Source organism: Poecilia formosa, unplaced genomic scaffold (genome assembly GCF_000485575.1).
Source record: "Poecilia formosa unplaced genomic scaffold, Poecilia_formosa-5.1.2 Scaffold45, whole genome shotgun sequence".
Taxonomy (NCBI): Eukaryota; Metazoa; Chordata; class Actinopteri; order Cyprinodontiformes; family Poeciliidae; genus Poecilia; species Poecilia formosa.
In genome coordinates, this window is record NW_006799984.1 from 2,550,654 (window position 1) to 2,569,308 (window position 18,655).

An 18,655-nucleotide genomic window follows, 5' to 3' on the forward strand; every position below is an offset into this window, starting at 1 on the left:
AAAATAATGATTCTTTACCAGACGTAGCAATGACGATTACTAAAGAGGTAAGATAGACGTCTATCTTACCTTACTAAAGAGGTAAGATAGACATCTTACCTCTTTAGTAATCGTCATTGAGGATTACCCACAATACCTTGCTTTCCAAGGGTGATTGCAGTATAACTTCTGACCAGCAGATGGAGCATTTTAGCAGGATTTATCAGGATACCCGGACCGAAGTTGAAAATTGGACGTTATGCTGCTAGCCATAGCTGCTAGCACGGCTAATACTTTCGTCAATGTTGCGTAACACCAATACCGACCGGAACACGGTTTGCTAAATAGTAAAACATAATTTAAGAAAGCATTGAGGCAAATAATTTGCCTCGATGAATATTAATAATTGAGGTACTCTTACTTTATTTGAAAAAATGTTTCTATTGCCTGATTTTATTATGTAATTATGTTATTTATATCGATTATTTTTGATCTGTGTCTTTAAAATACTCAGATTTCCACATAGTTTTATATTTTTGTTCATCTGATGATGTGATTTTTAAATTTAAATGATTGATGTTTTGGTCAGATACTCTGAACTTGAGGAGTATTTTTTTCACCAAGTACTATTTTTACTCTTACTTGAGTATTTTTTAAATGTACTTATTTATTTGAGTGGCTACTTACTTGAGTAAAAATATATTTAAGTAGTGCTACCCTTTTTTGAGTACAATCTTTGGTTGTCTACCCACCTCAGGTCTTAAGACATTTGTTTTTACAAACAGGCAATATTAAAATGACAGACTTATTTAAACTTCTGTGTTTTATTGAGACTTTTATGTGACCTACACAACATAGTGCATAATTGCAAACTGGGAAATTATTCATTCTGTTTTACAAATAAAAGTCTGAAAAGTGTTGCATGGAATTGTATTCAAACTGGTTTTTACTGTGCACTCCACACATAATACATTTTGATCGACATGACATAAGCAATTTAAAATGTAGGAAAAAGCAAAGAATTGCACACAAACACTTGCATAACGTACAAAGGCATTTTGCACAAAGGAATGAGAAACTGCTTGTTTTTGCTTTGCACAAGTGACACAATGATTTGAAGACTGAACAAATAATTTTGAAAATTCAATTTTGTTCTGAGGAATACACCAAAGCGACTTAGAAAAACTGTATTAAACCTCTATTTTACTAAGCACAAGAACAAGTACAAGTACAAGTTAAGAACAAGTCCTATTTCATTAAAGACAGATTTTCTTGTGCATGTCTGAAAATAATGGAAGGATTTTTTTTTTAATACCTCACAACAAGGACGGAAAACCAACAGAATAACCAGGCAGCATGAGTCACTTTGGTAAAACTCATTATTTGCATCATTAATTCCTGCAGCTGTTCGGCATGTTTCCCTGAAAAACTACTTCTGGTTTATGCAGAGTTGAATGTGATAGGGCCAGAAATCAGATGATGGATTTCCACTTTGAGAAGACTGTTATCTTATTGCGCTTTGGAGGAAATGACATCTGAATCTGTGTTCGATACGACTCAGATCACGTACAACTGTGACTCATCCTCATGTTTGTGTGAAGCAGCAGGTTAAAAACAGCTCAGATATTGAGTTACTTTGGTAACTTAACAAAGAGATTAGATCTGTAATTAAAAACTGTAGACTGATGTTCTTATCTAGACATAGAAGTTCGATACTGGCAGTTTGTTCAGCGAGGGCAGCAGGGAAAGTAAAACCCATAATTAATCTCCACATTGACATATTTCAATTCAATTACAGTGGAGATGGTACTTCTTTATATCTTTTTAATGTTTTCACCCTTTGTTAAGCTGAAACACACACACTTCTGCAACTTTCAAACAATTTATTTTCAAATATATACATGAAAAGTTATGCATGTATATTTATATTCCATAATTTGAACTGTGATACCCCTAAATAAAATCCACTGCAGACAAATAAATCAGGTTAAACAGTGAGTATTATGTAAAATTAACTTTTTTTTTAGCTTTATTTGTCATCCTTCCCTGTCAAACTCTCCCCTACACAGTTCCGCCAGACTAGCAGCAATTAGCAAACACCTTATGAACTACTTAATTGTCCAACTACTGTAAACGACTGTAAATGGGATAAAGGAGGTGCAATGTTGTGATGACGTATTGAAGGCGAAGTGTCAGAAAGAGTAGGAGCATCTTAAAGAGACAGAGGCCCAATTCCCAGACATCAAACTACAAAGTTAAATTTCTTATAAGTTATTTTTGATATATGCAGCATTTTTAGAACTGAAGATAACATAGTTACTAGATTGTGGTGATTGCACTATATGCTTGGAAAATAAATAACACCCCACTTTAAGGCACAACCATAAGGAAATGTAGCGGTAATTGCAACAAAAAGTTTGATTCAGGATAGATAAAAACAAACCCATGCCACACTTTATAGATTTATAGATTATTTTATTTACAACATGATAAGATGCTATGAGAACACAAGTACTTCTGTAAACCTCATATGTTCATACAATTTCCTCATGTTGTTTTTGTGTCAGTCAAAAAATACCCAAACGTGATTACAACTGTGGAGGAAAAAACTTGGGAACTTTCATCTGGTAAATCAATTTTCATGAAATGCAAAAAAAAAAAAGGTTTTTAATGATACAAAATAACTTGAAGATCACGGTCTGAATCGAATCAGATCCACTTGAGGATTTCGGTCTGCTCTGCATCTTCAAGGTCAGACAATTAGTCTTGTTCCTCGTCATCATTAGGGGAATATTTTTCCCGCCTCTGCAGCACGTCTTTGCCCTTCTGTTTGACATTTCTGTTGGATGTGGTCACGCAGCAGCCAACATCACAGCAGCAGCATGAATAGAGGATTTTCTTTAAATATTGCATCTACTGAGTGCAGAAACAAACATGCATCTTTGTGACAAATAGATTCATCACTGTGCGTCATGCAGAGTGGGAAAAACATGTTCCTCCAGTTAGCTGAAACTTCTATGAAGTAGAAGAAGAAGAAGTATGAAGTCTCAAAAATGTCAGTTTTCCCCAAGTTGATTTTTAAAGCAGCATAAATGTGACACAACTTCACTTCACTGTAGCTACAGTTCTTCCAACTCAAACTAAGATGAGTGAATCAAGTGAAAGAGTAACTGTCCACTAAATCTGTTAACATCACCAGCAACCAGTACATCATGGTATAGAATATTTATAAAATGTTTCCAAGAATAATATTAATCTCACAATATCTAATTTGGATTAAGGTGTAAACTTTGACTAGAGCACTACCAAAAAAAAAAAAAAAAAAAAAGATTTTCCATTACTTTTGTTTGTTTGTTCCCACTAAACAAACTGAAATTATTGCCTAATGACTGTCAAGTTGTTGTAGTAGCAGCAGCAGTAAATTGTTTATTGTTTCGAAAATTTGTGTTAGTTAATCATTTCACTGTTCTGTCCTCTTTTTTTGGAGAATCTCAGTTATTTTTACTACGGGGCGAAACTTAAATGAATGTGTGGTTGGCTGCATTGGCGCCTGTTAGCCTATAGAGGGCAGCCTACAGCTTCACGTTGCACCAGAACACGATGCAATCACGTGACTGTAAGCGGAAGTAAATAAACTGCTTTCCCGCGCAGTCAAATAACTACAAGCTAGGTGTTTGTGGAAAATCCGACACAATGGACGAGCTTTATTTGGATAATATTGACGAATATGTCAACGATCACAACAAAATAGTAAGAATATCTTAAATTTGTGACGTGTTCCGTCATATTTAATGTTGGATTTTCTTATTGTGCAAACATGTAGCCGCGGAATTACGTTGAATAATATATCAGTTAAATGTCTTATAGCTTTCAAAACAAAATACTTCCTTTTTCTAAGGGAGTTAATTGTACAGTATGAAAGGTTTAGTTCGTCTGACTCATTCGGCTTTAATTTTACAGTATAAATTTGGCTAACAGTCGACAGTTTTTTTTCTAACGGTTGAGTTGTTTCACTGAATACATGGAAACCCCAACAGCTACTTTAGAACAAGACTCAGCAGCAGATAGCTATACAATATCACTGTTAAATAAACTAGTTTTTATAGCTTCTCATGTAAACACAAAGTAATTTTATGTTTTCTTATTTCTCAGGTAACCTATAAGTGGCTCAGTCTGACTCTCGGAGTCCATGTCAATACAGCTAAACAGTAAGTAATCCTGGTTTTCTCAAAGGGAGAAGTATTGAAAAACATTACTGTGTCTGTCTTCATCTTCCTCATAGGTCAACAAATTTGATTTCTAACAATAAATCACCATCTGATGAGGAACTGTAAATTCATGTGAATACTAAAGACAAAAATATACATGGTAAAATTAACACTAAATGATACAGTTTTATAACATGTGCTTTTAGTTATTATAGTTTTTTTTTCATGTGATAGCTATTTTAATATTGAGTTAAACTCTAAAGAGTTTTTAAAAGGGAGATTTTATTTTATTTTAAAAAGGAGATTCTTAGTTTTGTTCATAATGTTTTACTTTTTTTCCAGAAAACTACAGGAAAAAACTTATTACACCTTGCAAAAATAACAGGCAATGTTCACTTCTAGTTATTGATTTCATGGTTTTTCAATCACACCATTATTATGTACATTTTTGGGTTAATAAATTTGGTTAAAATGGGAAAAAATGGAATTCAGAAACGGAATTGTGGGATTGGGAAAATAATAAAACATATTTCATATGTCTTGAAGTATGTTTTGAAATACATGCATCTTGAGTTAAATGCATGTAAAATGTGTTTCCAGGATGCTTTACCATTACTTGGAGCACAAGAGGAAGGAGAGCTCACCTCAGCTCCACGCCACATACCTCGTGTCTGGGAAGCTTGAGGACAAAGGTCAAACAGTGAGTAACAGGGGCTCCTCTGACTCTCACCTCATCTCTTTTTAAAACAGAAAATGTCAAGTTGATTTTATTTTATGATATTCTTAGTGCCACAAGGTGTCTGTTGTCAGAGAAGAACAATTGGAAGGTAAATATCACGTCCTTGTTTTCTTGTAGTTTCAGTCCTAAGTAATAAGTCCTAAGTTTATCATAGTTAACTAAAACTAGTGAAATAACAAACAATTACTTTACGCCATCAGTCTTTTTAGTAGCGGCACTTACGTTTGCAAAATGGAGACAGCAAAAGGTGGGAGAAAAAAACAGTCAGTTGGTTCAACAATAATTTAATAATTTTTTTTGAAAACGGTGTCTTGTGTTTAATATCCATTAACCAAATGATACATACTTAATCACAGTACAATTGTTTGGGCATTATTAGGTGCAAAATTTAAAAAGGTCAAAGTGTGAAAAAACTAAAACTATACTTATAAAAACTAAACTAAACCTAATCATTATTTATTCAGTAAAAACCAGCAAAAATATTCTAAAACTAATTGAATAAGGCAATCACAAAGTCCCAACAAAATAAAACACAACTATTCTTTTTATTGGGATTTTCACTAATAAAGCACAAAAGAAACAAAAACTTGTCTTTAAAATTTGTTTTCCTCTGCAGATTTCAAATCCAAGATGAGTTTGATAGTGAGCGTTCATGTCTACAGCGTGCAGAAAGCTTTACTCAAAGACAGCGGCCCCCTCTACAGCGTTGACTACGATGCCGTTAAAGACAACCTGAAGAACTGCAGCAGGTTTTAAGATTTATTAATAAAATATCTGCTGGTTTTAACGCATTTAGCTGAGAAAAACCGTTGGGCTTTCTGATGTGTAGATACAGCGCGATCCGATGTGCCGGAGCGGTGCCCATGTCTGCTGTGGAGCTGCAGCAGGTCCAGGAAATCCAGCGAGCTCCTCCATCAGCACCTGAAAATAAAAAGTCCGCCATGAACGGGGACGCCAACATGGCCTCCAAACCATCAAGCAAACCACAGAAAGGCATCATGGGAATGTTTGCAAATAAATCTGCACCCAAAAATCAGGATAACGGCAAAGAAGTCAAGCCTGAACCAAAAGAAGAATCTCCTGTGGTAGGAGTTTTTGTTGTTGGTCATAGTTGATTGTTTTTATTGTTTTAAAGTAGAGATTTAGATTTTTGTTTTGTTTTTTAGCCAGAGGCTCCAAAAAGCAAACCAGCAGCAAAGTCCAGTCCGATGGCCAACTTCTTTGGCGTTCAAACAAGTGAGTTATATTATTATTAGAATGCAGGAATCATCTGAAAGTTTTTTCATTTAACTTCTTATGTCTTGACAAATTGATTTAATCAATTAGTTGTATTTTTTGTTTTTGTAGATTTAACTTTTGTAAAATCTGGATTTTTATTTTCACCAATATACTTTATTGTTTCTATAATTCAAAGTTATGTTATCACACCAAAGAACTACCATCTTGTTTCACAACCGTGTTTTGCAGATTGGTCTTTAAAGTCAGGTCAATTCACAGAAGGGATGGTACAAATAGAGTTGTTGTGTTCCACAGTTGCCACATGCTTGATGAGTTTAAGGGATTAGCATTGTGTGATGTACAAAAACGTATTATACTTTATTGGAAAGCTACGATCCTTGAGATTCCCATGATTTATGCCAATAAAGGACACAATCATAAATGTAGACACTGTAAACACTTTTGTCAAGCCACTCAGAAATGCAAAATAATGTCTAACTCACCGTTCAAAACCTCATATCATTGACAGGACACAGGCATTGCAAAAAAACTGTATTTTCTGCATCCACAAGAGTCCAATTAAAGTACTAAAATAAAATAATTAGTCCACAGCAAGTCCTTTGTCTGCAATCCAACATAATCTGCTGCTGAAAACCTTTGAAATTTCCTTCAGATGTGTCCATTTCTGACCAAGTTTTCTTTGTAGCATCTATACAAATTTTGGGGGGGGGTAAAAATTTGCAGGAAATTTAAGGGACTGTGAAATTACTTCAACTTTATTGACTTAATGCGTTATATTATTACTAGGATTGACCTAATTTTATATGCTTTTATAATTGGATTGTTTATTTTTCTGTACATAAACCAAATACCTGTCGTCTTGTAATGCACTGAGATTATATTTGTTCTGAATTGGAGTCATAGAAATAAACTGAATTGATTTGTCATCTCTCCAGAAAAATCAGAGAAACCTGCAGAGAAGCCGCAGGAGGCTCAGTTGGCCATCGCATCAGAGCAGCCGCATCAGAGAATGACGGCGCAGGAACCTGCAGCCGTGGAGCCACACATAGAAACCAAAACAGACCCCAGGAGGTTTGTCTTCACAGTCATATTTTTAATTATGATTTAAAGTTTGGATGCAGTATGTGTTAAAATATGAATGTTTTGAATCTGTTTTTAACAAACAAAAAAGCAAAACAAAGCGAATGGAAGAGTCTGATAGCGAGGAGGAGAAAATGGAGAAAAAGAAGAGGAGAAGGATCAAGAAACCACAACCAGACAGCAGCGATGAAGACAGTCAGTTTTTTACTTCTACTTTCTTTAATTCTGATATTTGATGAGTAGAAGAGAAAAATCTTAATATTCACAATTTCTTAAAGTCTATGTTCAGATTTAAAAGGCTGATGAATTAATTTTAATTGTAAAGCTTGACATCACCAGTCAAATTTACCTAGAAAACTGTCTGAAGTTAATCTTTTTTTACCAGTTATTCCAGATTCTCCACCTCAGATGAAAACAAGCGAGCCAAGTCCTAAAAAGGAGCCTGAGACTGTCCAACATTCACATGTGAGTGAACAGAATCAGGTCATTCATGGAGCAACAAATACATTTTTCTGATGGACCTGGTTTGTTTTCTGTTGCATTCAGACGAGCTCAGGATCCAAAATAAGGAGGAGGAGAAAAGTCCTGAAGTCGCGTACCTTTATGGATGAGGAAGGATGCATTGGTAGGAACAAAATTATGAAATTAAATTTGATCTTTTTTACTTTTTTTTTTTAACATCCTTTGATTTTTGCTTATACATCCTTCAGTTCATCCATTCATTTATCAATCCTTCCATTAATCTCTTTATCTTTTTGGCCAACAGTCCAGTGTTTTTCAGTTAATCCAGGAGTCAGTCATCTTTCCGTACATCTATTTAGTTTTGTCCATCAGTCTATCTCTTCATATATACCTGTTCATTAAGTCTGATTAATCGATTATTGACATAACCATCAACATTCAAAGTGATCTTTTGCATCAATACTTTGGGACATAATTAGTTGATTTGAGAAAATTTGGATTATAAATATGAAAATAACTTTTAATCTAATGGCTGTATTATTGTTGCTTTGTTTAAATAATTTACACATCTTCCTGGTTCAAGAAATAAATCCATAAGCAAGATGTTTGCCCTTTTGGTCTGAAACATGTTTTTTAGGGATAATAACTATACATTCATCTCCCACTCTGTTCTTTTTTTAACACAGTAACAGAAAAAGATTATGTGAGCGAATCTTACTCTGAGTCAGAAGATGACTTTCAGAGCACCAAACAAGCTCCACGCAACAACAATAAAGCAAAGCTAACGTCGAGCAGCAAAGACGACGACAAAAAGACTCAGAAGAAATCATCAGCGAGCTCAAATAAAGGAAGTAAACAAGCTTCCATTATGGGATTCTTCCAAAAGAAATGAGACATTTCTGTTGGCTCTGAGGAACGACGGCGAACTGTTGGCAGACATCCTGCGAAGACGTTTAGATAAACTGACTTGGTTCTCTTAAACGGACAGTCGAATGGCAGAAAAACACGTCTCAAATGGGCCTTTAAACATGTTTAATTCAGGAAGATCAAGTTTTTATGACACTTTTCTGATCAATTCAATAAACATGGAAATTAAACAAAGTGTGCTTTTTTGTGATTAATGGGGAAGGCTTCTGTGATTATTGTGGACAAAAAAAAACTGTAGCAAAACAAACTGATATGATTGGGCCAAAACAAGTCTAGTTAACAAGTGTTTGTGTGTTTTTAGCAATTGGAACCATATTGCATTGAAGGTTTTGGATTTCTAATGCGTTACTTTACATTACAGTTCTAAAACAAGTAGGGCTGAAACGATTGATCGGATTAATCGCAATGAGTCAATTATTGAAGTAATTGTCAACTAATTTAGTCATCAATCATTAACTGCAGTATACAGACTCAAAAAAAAAACATTTGAAGTATTAAGTGAAACTGCACAAAAAATATATATACATTTTGCATTTTATTAGATAAAATTCAAGAGTTAAGGTGTGTTCAGCTGAACTTCCTCAGTTTGAGGTCCAGGTGGGTCTACAGCAGGACGACAGGTGACATCAAAATGCTGGGATGCAAAACAGAAAAAGATTAGTGCATAAAAAAAAGCATTAATTCATCAAGCTGCCACTTGAACCCTTCAGCCATCTTTTCAATTTTAAAGAGATGAATTCCTGCCAAAATAATACTTTTTTGGTATTTTATTTCAGGTTTTGGTCTGTTTTCTGAGTACCAACCTGTCTGAGGGCTCCTGGTGTCAAATATAGGTGTCCTGCTGTCCACATGGGCACCATGAAAACAGACGACAGGGTCATCGTCCAGCCCAAAGCGTAAGCCCAGTCAGGGTAAACATACCACTCATTAATCTTAACGTGTTGAAAATGAACCAGATGTAATATGAAGGAAATCTGGGAAATTTAACATAAACATGAGTGGATTTTGAAATATTATAAACATTTTTGTCTTTTTGTAAGAAGTTTTTTTTTTTTATCTCCCTAAGGGAATAACTTTTTTGTAAGAAGTTTTTTACAGAGAGATTGTGAATTTCCAGCAGAATTTAAATAAAACAGGTGGTTTGTGTCCTGTCATGTCTTCAATAATGCACAAAAGACGATTAGCTCCTAATTAAAGATGGGATTGTCTATTTTGAATATCTTAAGAATTACAAGACTAAAGAAATGTGTTTTATTTATGCTTTGCCAATAAAATCAGAGGCATTTAAACTGAGTAGTTTTCAGTGAGATGTAAGATGTGTGAAAAAAAAACTTCTATGGGAAAAAAGACTAGAAAAATCGAGAAAGAAATAATCATACTGTTGGCAGATTTTGGTGTAAAATTATACTTTTTAATCTCGTTTCTTTTTTTCTTTTTTAAATCAAGAAGTGTATTTCTGATTGAAAATGAGAGAAACATCTCCCTAAGGGAATAACAAAAGTATTAATAACAAAACGTATTAGAAATATTTTTATTATCCTGAATAATAAGTGAAAAAACATGCCATTGACATAATTGTGATCAAAACCTTATAACTGCTGAGCAACTTTTTGCATGTTTCATTTGGCATTTTGTCAATTTATCTTTTACGATGACTGCATGTCTTCACCATTTGAGGTTATGCCACTGTAGAAAAAAGTGAATTTAAGTCCTTTGTATCTTTACCAGTAGTGGTAGTTATTATCAGTACTGTTAATTTTATGACAAGTTTCACTTATCAAAAACTTCAGAGCATCGAATGCATATCATATTACCACAACAAACTATTTAATTGGGGTTTTATTAAACATGCCAACACTGTGACTAGTTTAGTTTATGGTTTGTGAAACATGTCCGCCTGGAATAAATGCGTGCGAAAACATCCTTGATGATGCTCTTGATCCATCGAGACACAATGTCTAAAATCTTATTTCACAGGAATATAGTAGGAGCAAATGAAACTAATGAAGAATTTTCATTAAAGAAAATGGTTTGTTGGTTTCCAGTGGCCATGCATACCTTGCTTTGTCTTCAAACTTATGTAGACAGTTTTATATTGTTTAAGTATATTAAGATAGGTTTTATAGTACTAAATAGGCAGAGACTCCAGATCAGATGTGACCTCCAAGCACTTTGAATTGCCTTGTTGTTGAAAATGTGCTATATAAATAAAATTACCTTACCTTACCTTACCTTGCCTTGCCTTGCCTTGCCTTGCCTTGCCTTGCCTTGCCTTGCCTTGCCTTGCCTTGCCTTGCCTTGCCTTACCTCCACCACATTTAGCTGAGGAGACCATTTGTTCAGGATGTAAGATTAAAGACATATGAATACTTTGCCAGAGACTTTATATAAAGGAAAGGAAGATAGGCTGCAGGAGTTTTCTTAGAGTTCAAAGTTGGCTCAGAAGTCCTTCAGGAATGTGTACTCAGTTTTTTTGTTTTTACTTCATCTGACACATGACTGTGCTGTTAAAGTCAACACAAGAGAAGTGGTGGGAAATTGTGCATTACGACTTGGTAGTACACCTGTATTAGCCACAGAAAATATTCAATGATTTTCATGATTTTGCATGCAAAATGTTTACATGCAAATTTTGACATTTGAAAACACCTCTGGCAAAAGAACCACAGCAATAATAGTTTTAATTAAGTCACAACTGACCTATTTATTAATTTTGTTTTCTAATTTGAAAGACTTTTATTGTTAAGGCTACAGAAGAAGGACATGGTTATATTGTCATCTCTTTGCACTAAGTCTCATTGATGCCCACGGCCTAATGCTTTCACAATGAAAATAAATCTTCAGTACAAGCTACATGACTGTAATGAGCGAGACACAGCTGTCGACTAAGAGGCTTAGCTGGATGCTGAGCTGCATCGTACACAGAGTGGAGGGGGGCTCAAATAAATATGTAACTGTGTGGTAAATAAATCTATCAGTTGTTTTCTTTTTTACCGTTTTGTTTAAAGTGGCAGAATATTTAATACAGAATGAAACAAGAGCTGAAAGTAGAGCTTTCCTTTTATCCCAGAGCACCAGGCTGACAGATGAGATGCAGCAGGCAATGTGGTCTGCAGGGATGTGTTGTTCTGTAATGTTTAGGCTGCCCAGCTACCCCACCCTCTCACTCTTTCTGTGAACACACAAGTGGGCCAGTTGAACTGGTATTTGGATTAGCTAAGCACTGTTACTTGAAAAAGGATATCCTGTGGTGTTTCTGGGAGTGGTCTACAAATGTTAGCAGACACTGGTGGTTTACCGTGGCTTTCTGCTCCATAATGGCATCCGTTGAATGAGGTCAGACATGATTCATGTACTTTTTCTGTATTCGAAGAGGAGCTTACACAGCTGCAGCCTAAAAGACAGCTGATTCACAGGCTGAAGTTACTGTACATCCCACGTTGGGTGTAACAAAGACAGTGCTGTTCCTGATATTTCCCTTAAAGCAAATTAGATTAACTGAACTTGACGTATCCGAAATGTGTTAATTTATCCAGTGTTTCACTGAGAATTCAGGAGAACATTCAAGTTAAAGGGGACCTATGTGGTGGTGCAGGGGCAAAGCACAACCCAAGTAGTGAGTAGTCTTTTGGAAGGTGGTCGCAGGTTCGATTCCCGGCCTGGTGACATTTGCCACATGTTTTCCCCCTCTCTCATTACCCTCTTTCCTGTTGAACTACTTTCAAATAAAGGCCTCTAGAGCCAACAAAACCTTAAAAAAGGTAAATAAATCAGGATAGGTCCATGGGCTACATAAAACATATTCATTACACTTTTTGCACAAAGTCATTGTTAGATAATGAGATTTCGTCTGTTCAGTTCTGCCAATTTTGAGCTCCTTGCAGAATGAGCTGTTTTAGGGTTTTATCACTTTTAGGCAAATGAACTGCTACTGGCCACGCCCTCACATCTCAATATTTACACTTGCATTTTATACAGAAAAAAAGATGCACAATGGTCAACAATAAAACTTGTCTTTTCCAGCAGCCATTGTAGCACACATACAGTGGTAAAATCAGCCTACCAAATGTCTAACAATGAAGTGAGTGGAGCTTTGGTTGTTTGTTAACTGGGCACTACCCACCCATCGTGATGTCATAATCAGGAATTTATTGAAATGGCTCGACTTCCAGACACCAAAATAATTTACATTATTGCCAGAAATTGGTATGGCAGGTTTGTTTTAGAACTTGGGCTGTTTCTAGAAGCAGTAGAAAGCCAAATGGAGGAACAAAACGTGCAAAAAGTGAATTTTACTTAACAGGTCCTCTTTATATGAGATTTGCTGATTTATGCTATGCAAATACACACCCCTCCCTTTGTAAAAAAACAAAACAAAAACAAAACAAAACAAAAACAAAACAGATAGATTCCTGAGAGATTTTGAGATTTGGCAGAAGAAAACTGTGATCCTAGTAAACTGAAGATAAAAGTGCAATACCTTAGTTTTTAATTCATCATTAAAGTAAAACTATGAAGGCAAGAAAGGAAATTGGTCCAAAGATCCAATTAGATATTGGTATTGGTAATGCATCCTAATTCATTCAAAAGTGCAGTTTAAAATTTAAGGGTGCATTCACACCATCCCTGTTTGGTCCGCTTTAACAGACTTGGAATGTCCGGTTCGTTTGTGGAGCTGTGAAAGCGTAATCAAACCCTGATGCGGACCAAAAAACCGAGCTCTGGTCCATCTAAAAACCTAGACCTCTGTTTGGTTGAAGTGAACTCTGGTGCAGCTCGAACATATCTCTGCCTGCCAAGCGGATCGGGGACCCCTCAGGAAGCAGACTATAGAGCAGGGGATTCTGGGTAGATACAACCAAAACAAACACGCAAGTCTAGCAGGAGAAATGGTTCAACAACAAAGTCCCAAAACCGCCCAAATTTCATTTTTGTTTACATTTTGTAAAGAAGAAAATTGCGCTTATGCCTTCTTCAGAGGTTTTTGTGTCATTTCTTTCAGTAGTTCTTGATGCAGCGACACCACAGGCGATGGAAGGAACTACTTTTTCAAAGAGTTTCTATCTATCTATCTATCTGTCTGTCTGTCTGTCTGTCTACATCTATCTATCCAAAAATAACAGTGTAGAGGGTAGTGTCATGGTGCAAAAAGTCTGGCCAGGAAATGCAACCATAGCTTTAAGGCTGCTTTGTGTTTTTGTTGAGGGGAGCGCCCTTTGGGATGATGTCATTGTGATCCAGAGCAGGAGGGGCGAGGCGGACAGCCGCTCATCCACCGGTATCATGGCTTCCTAACCGGAGGGGGAAGTGACTGAGAGGAAAACAAGGACTTTTCTCTGTTGAATACCCGAATTATCACTGCCCTTTCCAGAACCCGAGATTTAGGACAGAGGGGTTCGGCCTCCCGACTCTCCGCCACTGGCCGCCCCTGGGATCCAGGCTCTTACTTTAGTTTTCGTATCGGTGAATTTCCATTCGTAAACCGTGGAAGATGGCCGACCCGGCGGAGTGCACCATCAAAGTGATGTGCCGTTTCAGGCCCCTGAACAGCTCCGAGGTTACCAGAGGCGACAAATACATTCCCAAATTTCAAGGGGAAGATACTGTCGTTATCGCGGTGAGTTGTTTTATTCTGAGTGCCCGCAGGCGGTTACTTGACAGAATGCTCTGACACATCTCGCCATTTCCGATTGTCCTGTAGCTACCGCGGTTAGCACCTTTAGCTTGTTAGCTTCAGCTAGCAGCGCTGAGCTGTCATTCAACAAAGCCACAGGCTGCCACAGGCTAAATTATCAACAATCCCAGTCCACCAACTTAGTATGTGGATTATTTATCAAGATATAATATATTTCGTTTCTATGCACCTGTAACTGTAAAGCTGACAGTTATGAACCGTTTGCGTCAGTATGAAGGGTAAATCAGCTTTGATATGGTGATGGCTAGCAAACAGTTAGCTAACAGGCTAGGCCAGCTTCTTCATTGCAGATTAACTGGCCCATGCTAGCAGGCTAGTTTAATGCTGTAGCTTAATTAAAGCTAACATGAGCTATCTGGCCAGCTGGACACGTAGCGGACCCTCCTATAAACCGTGTCGTTGAGGAGGTCTGGCTATCACAAAGAAGTGTGTTGTCATTAGAGATAAGGGAACAGCTTGGAGATATAGTAATTATCGTGGTAATTAGATATAATGTTGATCTAATTTAATGTATTTAAAGAGCCAATTCTCAACATGCGTCACTGTACACGCACAAGTCATCTCCAGGGATGTTCAGTTTTGTCAGATTTCTCCAACCTTTTACATTTAGAATGGATAACATTATAACAAACAGTTCAATTACATCCAGTTATATTTACTACCATAGATATTCACTCGTGTTTTCCCAGCTGGTACCATGTCTGGTCTTCTGACCTGACAATTAGTTTTTAGCAATTTTTGGGGGATTCTTCCTCCCTGTAAGGATTATAACTGTGAAGTACTGGATAGATGATGTTAAATCAATTTCTTATGATGATATGCCTGGTACAGAAACCAACACTAATTGCTCCTTTGGACCTATTTCATTCCTTACCTTCACAGTTACTTTAACAGTGAATTAGAAATTAAGATGGTACACTTTTATTTTCAGCCGTATTGAGAACTAATTTCAATTTTCATGTTTCTGCAAAGTTCAGCTCGAGAGCCGCGAGTAGCTCTTTGGCTCTGTGGCTCACTTAATATATTAAACAAATGAAATATTGCCCTATTTTCATGAAAAGCCCTGGCCCCACCCTAGCAACTTTGGTAAATATGGTTAAGAACTACCACTAACGATAACATGTAAAAGGAAAATATTCCAAAGGTTCTTTGACCGACGTGTCTTATTGACTAAAAATGGTGGGAGTTTGCAGTTTTGATCCAAAATCAGCCCACAAATTTAAATCAGCCAATATTTATCTTGAAGATCACTGGAAACTGGCTGATTCTGATCGATAGTTCATCTGTATACCACTCAGTCAAAATTCAGCTGACTTTAAGGGTTTCTTAAATTGATTTTTAAAATGGATTTCAAAAGAAGCCAACAGTTTCTGTTAAATATTCAGTGTTTTGTGAGGACAGAAGCATTCGCTCAGGGGTATTTTCTTTAGGACAGGAGAACAGAGACCACATAAATTACAGGCAGCAATACCTGCAGGTTATGCATAAACTGGGAGTAGACAATAAAAAGGCCAGAACCTATAAAAGCACAACTACAGAGATAATTCAGAACAAACCAAACCACTCAAACTATAAAGTAAATCAATAAGGAAAGTTTTAGGTCTGGTCTTAAAGCAGACAAGGTTTCTGACTAATGGACAAAACCTGAGGAAAAAAACCCTGCCCTTTGAAATCTGCCGTCCATTCAATTATTATATGATAAAGCACGCTTTCATTAAAGACAAGAAAACCCATTAAATTCGCGTTTAATTTAAACAGGCTTTTATTCATAGAGTTCATGCAACAACATATTAAGTGCAGCGTGAAATTAGGAAAGATGACATTGTTATATTATTCATGAATGTCATAATGAAAATATTGATTGGGGTTGACCCACCTCAATATGTCCTTTTTATCATTACAATGTCTCCACCACTCTTCCTTTGCTTTATGATCGAGGTCACATCTTGCCCAAGAAATCCAGTTGCATTTTTTGCTCTCATTGAGATTGATGATGATGATGGTTGTGATTCAGTGTGCTAACATTTCTGGTTTTACTTTATGAGTGACTTTTGAGAAGTTGCATGGTTGGGACTCAATCAGCCGTGTGGTGTCGGCGCTGTCATTCGCTCCCTGGTGATACAAACCCTTATCAGGCTTGGTCAGGATAAAAAGCTTTTGTGTAAAGAGGAAGTTTTATTTTCATTGGCCTGTACAGAAAAATATAAAAATCCCAGTTTACACAAATTTACTCTGGCATGCATCAGTCCAGATTACGCCTGTCATGATGACGCATTTTTCTGGACGATAAATTGCCCCAGAAATTAATGCGAAAACAATAACATTGTTGTTTTAAGACTGTTTCAAGTAATATGTTAATGACATAATGATGCAAACTTGCCCTCTCAAAGACCAGTAAACTTAAATTTTGTGCAGAACACACCACCATGCTGGAACTGGAAGATATCTTAAAAATCCAAAATAAAAGGCATTAACCCAAAACGATAAATAAAAAACAAATAAAAACGACACACAGCTAGGGTTGGGTGATATGAACTTTGAAATTTGTCACAATATTTTGTGGGACTATTGTGAAAACAATAAAATTATAATGGATCAGGTAACTGCTTTTGAAAAACATTCCTATTTAAAATTGACTTCTTCAGGATGCCGGTTATTTAAAAAGTGTGATTTATATCACCAAACTGCACACACTAACTGAATTTAATCATATTTTCTATTGCACTGATATTTATCGACTCTCTTTTGCAACAAACTGTGGAGAAAATAGTAAAAATTCAGATGATGGTGTCAAATCATTAATTTAAATTTATCTAGACAATAAATCCTACATTTTATAATAAAAAATGTGAAAAATGGCTACACAAAACCATAAATCTCTCTGTATGCAAAATTGCCCTTCAGAAAATATTATTCATAAGAATGGAAATGATCAAGCTCCTTTTGATTTTTTTAAGAGATTAATTGATTCATTGTTGTGTGTGTCCGGTTTCATCCAGATCTGTTTGGCTGAAATGAACCTATTTTTTTAAAATATATATTTAGTTTGTTTCCTCTCATCTTCTTGGCTGTCTAAAAGTGTGCGTATATTCTGCCATAAAAACATGGTTAAATATTAGAATTTCCTTGTGGACTTTGACTGCAATATACTAACTCATACAAACTCATATAATCTCATATTAAACAGAGACTACAAAGCCTTAGAATTTTTCCTTTTGGGCTGATCAGATATTCATCCCATTCCTCTTTTATTTAAACTTTAGGTGTTAAATGTTGAATACAACAGAGTTATTCATTTGTTTCATGCAAAACAAAGGCGACTGTTGTAACTGCAGCCACTTCCTGAGCAGCCGTGCCGACTCTGGCTGCAGGCCTTTGGCTCTCAGAGCCCCTAAGGCGTGGTGCAGCCCTGCCCAGCTCAGAGTGCCAGTCATGCTGCTGGAACAGCAGTGCACGTTTGTGGAAACGCATGTGTTGCAAAGCAGCAGCCTGTTGCCTCTGATGGTGCATCTGCTTTGGCGAGTGCAGCACTCATAGGTAGCAGCAGCAGCATTGCCCCCTGGGTAATCTCCTTGTTTTCTCTCCTGGTTACCAGCTGTTTGACCAATCAGGGTAGGCTGCTGGCCGGGAACTGGGCAATCTCTCGGGGTGGGGAGGGTAATTATTATTATTATCGTGATGTACTGATGCTCTAGAGTCATTTTGCTTTTATTTTTGGTTCATTTTTAGAAACCTGATGTTATGGCTGGGCAATATGGCTGAAAAATGATATCAATTGTTTCAGAACGGATTCAATTGGCTATTTTAATTTTTTTTTTTTCCGAAAGACAAAAAATATTCACAAAAAGTGAATTTTATTTCCACCATCCCTTCTGTTAGTTGTGGGATGTAGTATCAGGGAAAAACTATGAGATTGTTTTTTTATTGCAAGAATGTAGATATAATATTAGCAGAATAAATATGCAATTATACCAGAAGAATATCTTAAGTATAGGAAAAAGTTGTTTTAATGAGGAAAAAAGCTTGAATAGTTATTAAAATCTGACTTGACCAGCTCAGTTTGTTGTCCTTTCTTTGAAACAGACACATTAGTTTGCTCAATTCTTTAAAAATAATTTGATGCTGAAGTGTTCAAATTTGAAGTATTAGCTTATCTGTAAAACACATAAAGTGTAACTTTACAAGATGCTTACATTCCCCATTTAAATTTTTTTTGTTTCGTAAGTGATGCACCACTTCACTTTTTCACTTCTGATAAAAATATCTCAGTTTTTGTACTGGCTGATACAGAAAAACAGCTGATTTGACTTAAAAAAATTTTTTTAA

At 36.1% G+C, this 18,655-nt stretch overlaps 2 protein-coding genes across 2 annotated transcripts in view; both read left to right on the forward strand.

Moving 5' to 3' along the window:
* Positions 1–3,579: 3,579 nt before the first annotated feature.
* On the forward strand, positions 3,580–8,808 carry pold3 (polymerase (DNA-directed), delta 3, accessory subunit). Its single transcript, XM_007552070.2, has 12 exons — positions 3,580–3,729; positions 4,132–4,187; positions 4,788–4,887; positions 4,975–5,014; positions 5,543–5,675; positions 5,756–6,011; positions 6,093–6,162; positions 7,101–7,236; positions 7,337–7,440; positions 7,631–7,710; positions 7,792–7,870; positions 8,394–8,808. Exons 1-12 carry the CDS (start codon positions 3,673–3,675, stop codon positions 8,597–8,599), a joined length of 1,317 nt encoding a protein of 438 aa, XP_007552132.1. The 5' UTR covers positions 3,580–3,672; the 3' UTR covers positions 8,600–8,808.
* A 5,055-nt stretch (positions 8,809–13,863) lies between these two features.
* The window catches only part of LOC103138015 (kinesin-1 heavy chain), a 22,755-nt gene continuing 17,963 nt past the window's right edge, over positions 13,864–18,655 (forward strand). The window contains exon 1 of the mRNA XM_007552071.2: positions 13,864–14,251. Coding sequence (XP_007552133.1) covers positions 14,126–14,251 — 126 coding nt within the window. The 5' untranslated portion in view covers positions 13,864–14,125. The remainder of the gene's footprint in view (positions 14,252–18,655) is intronic.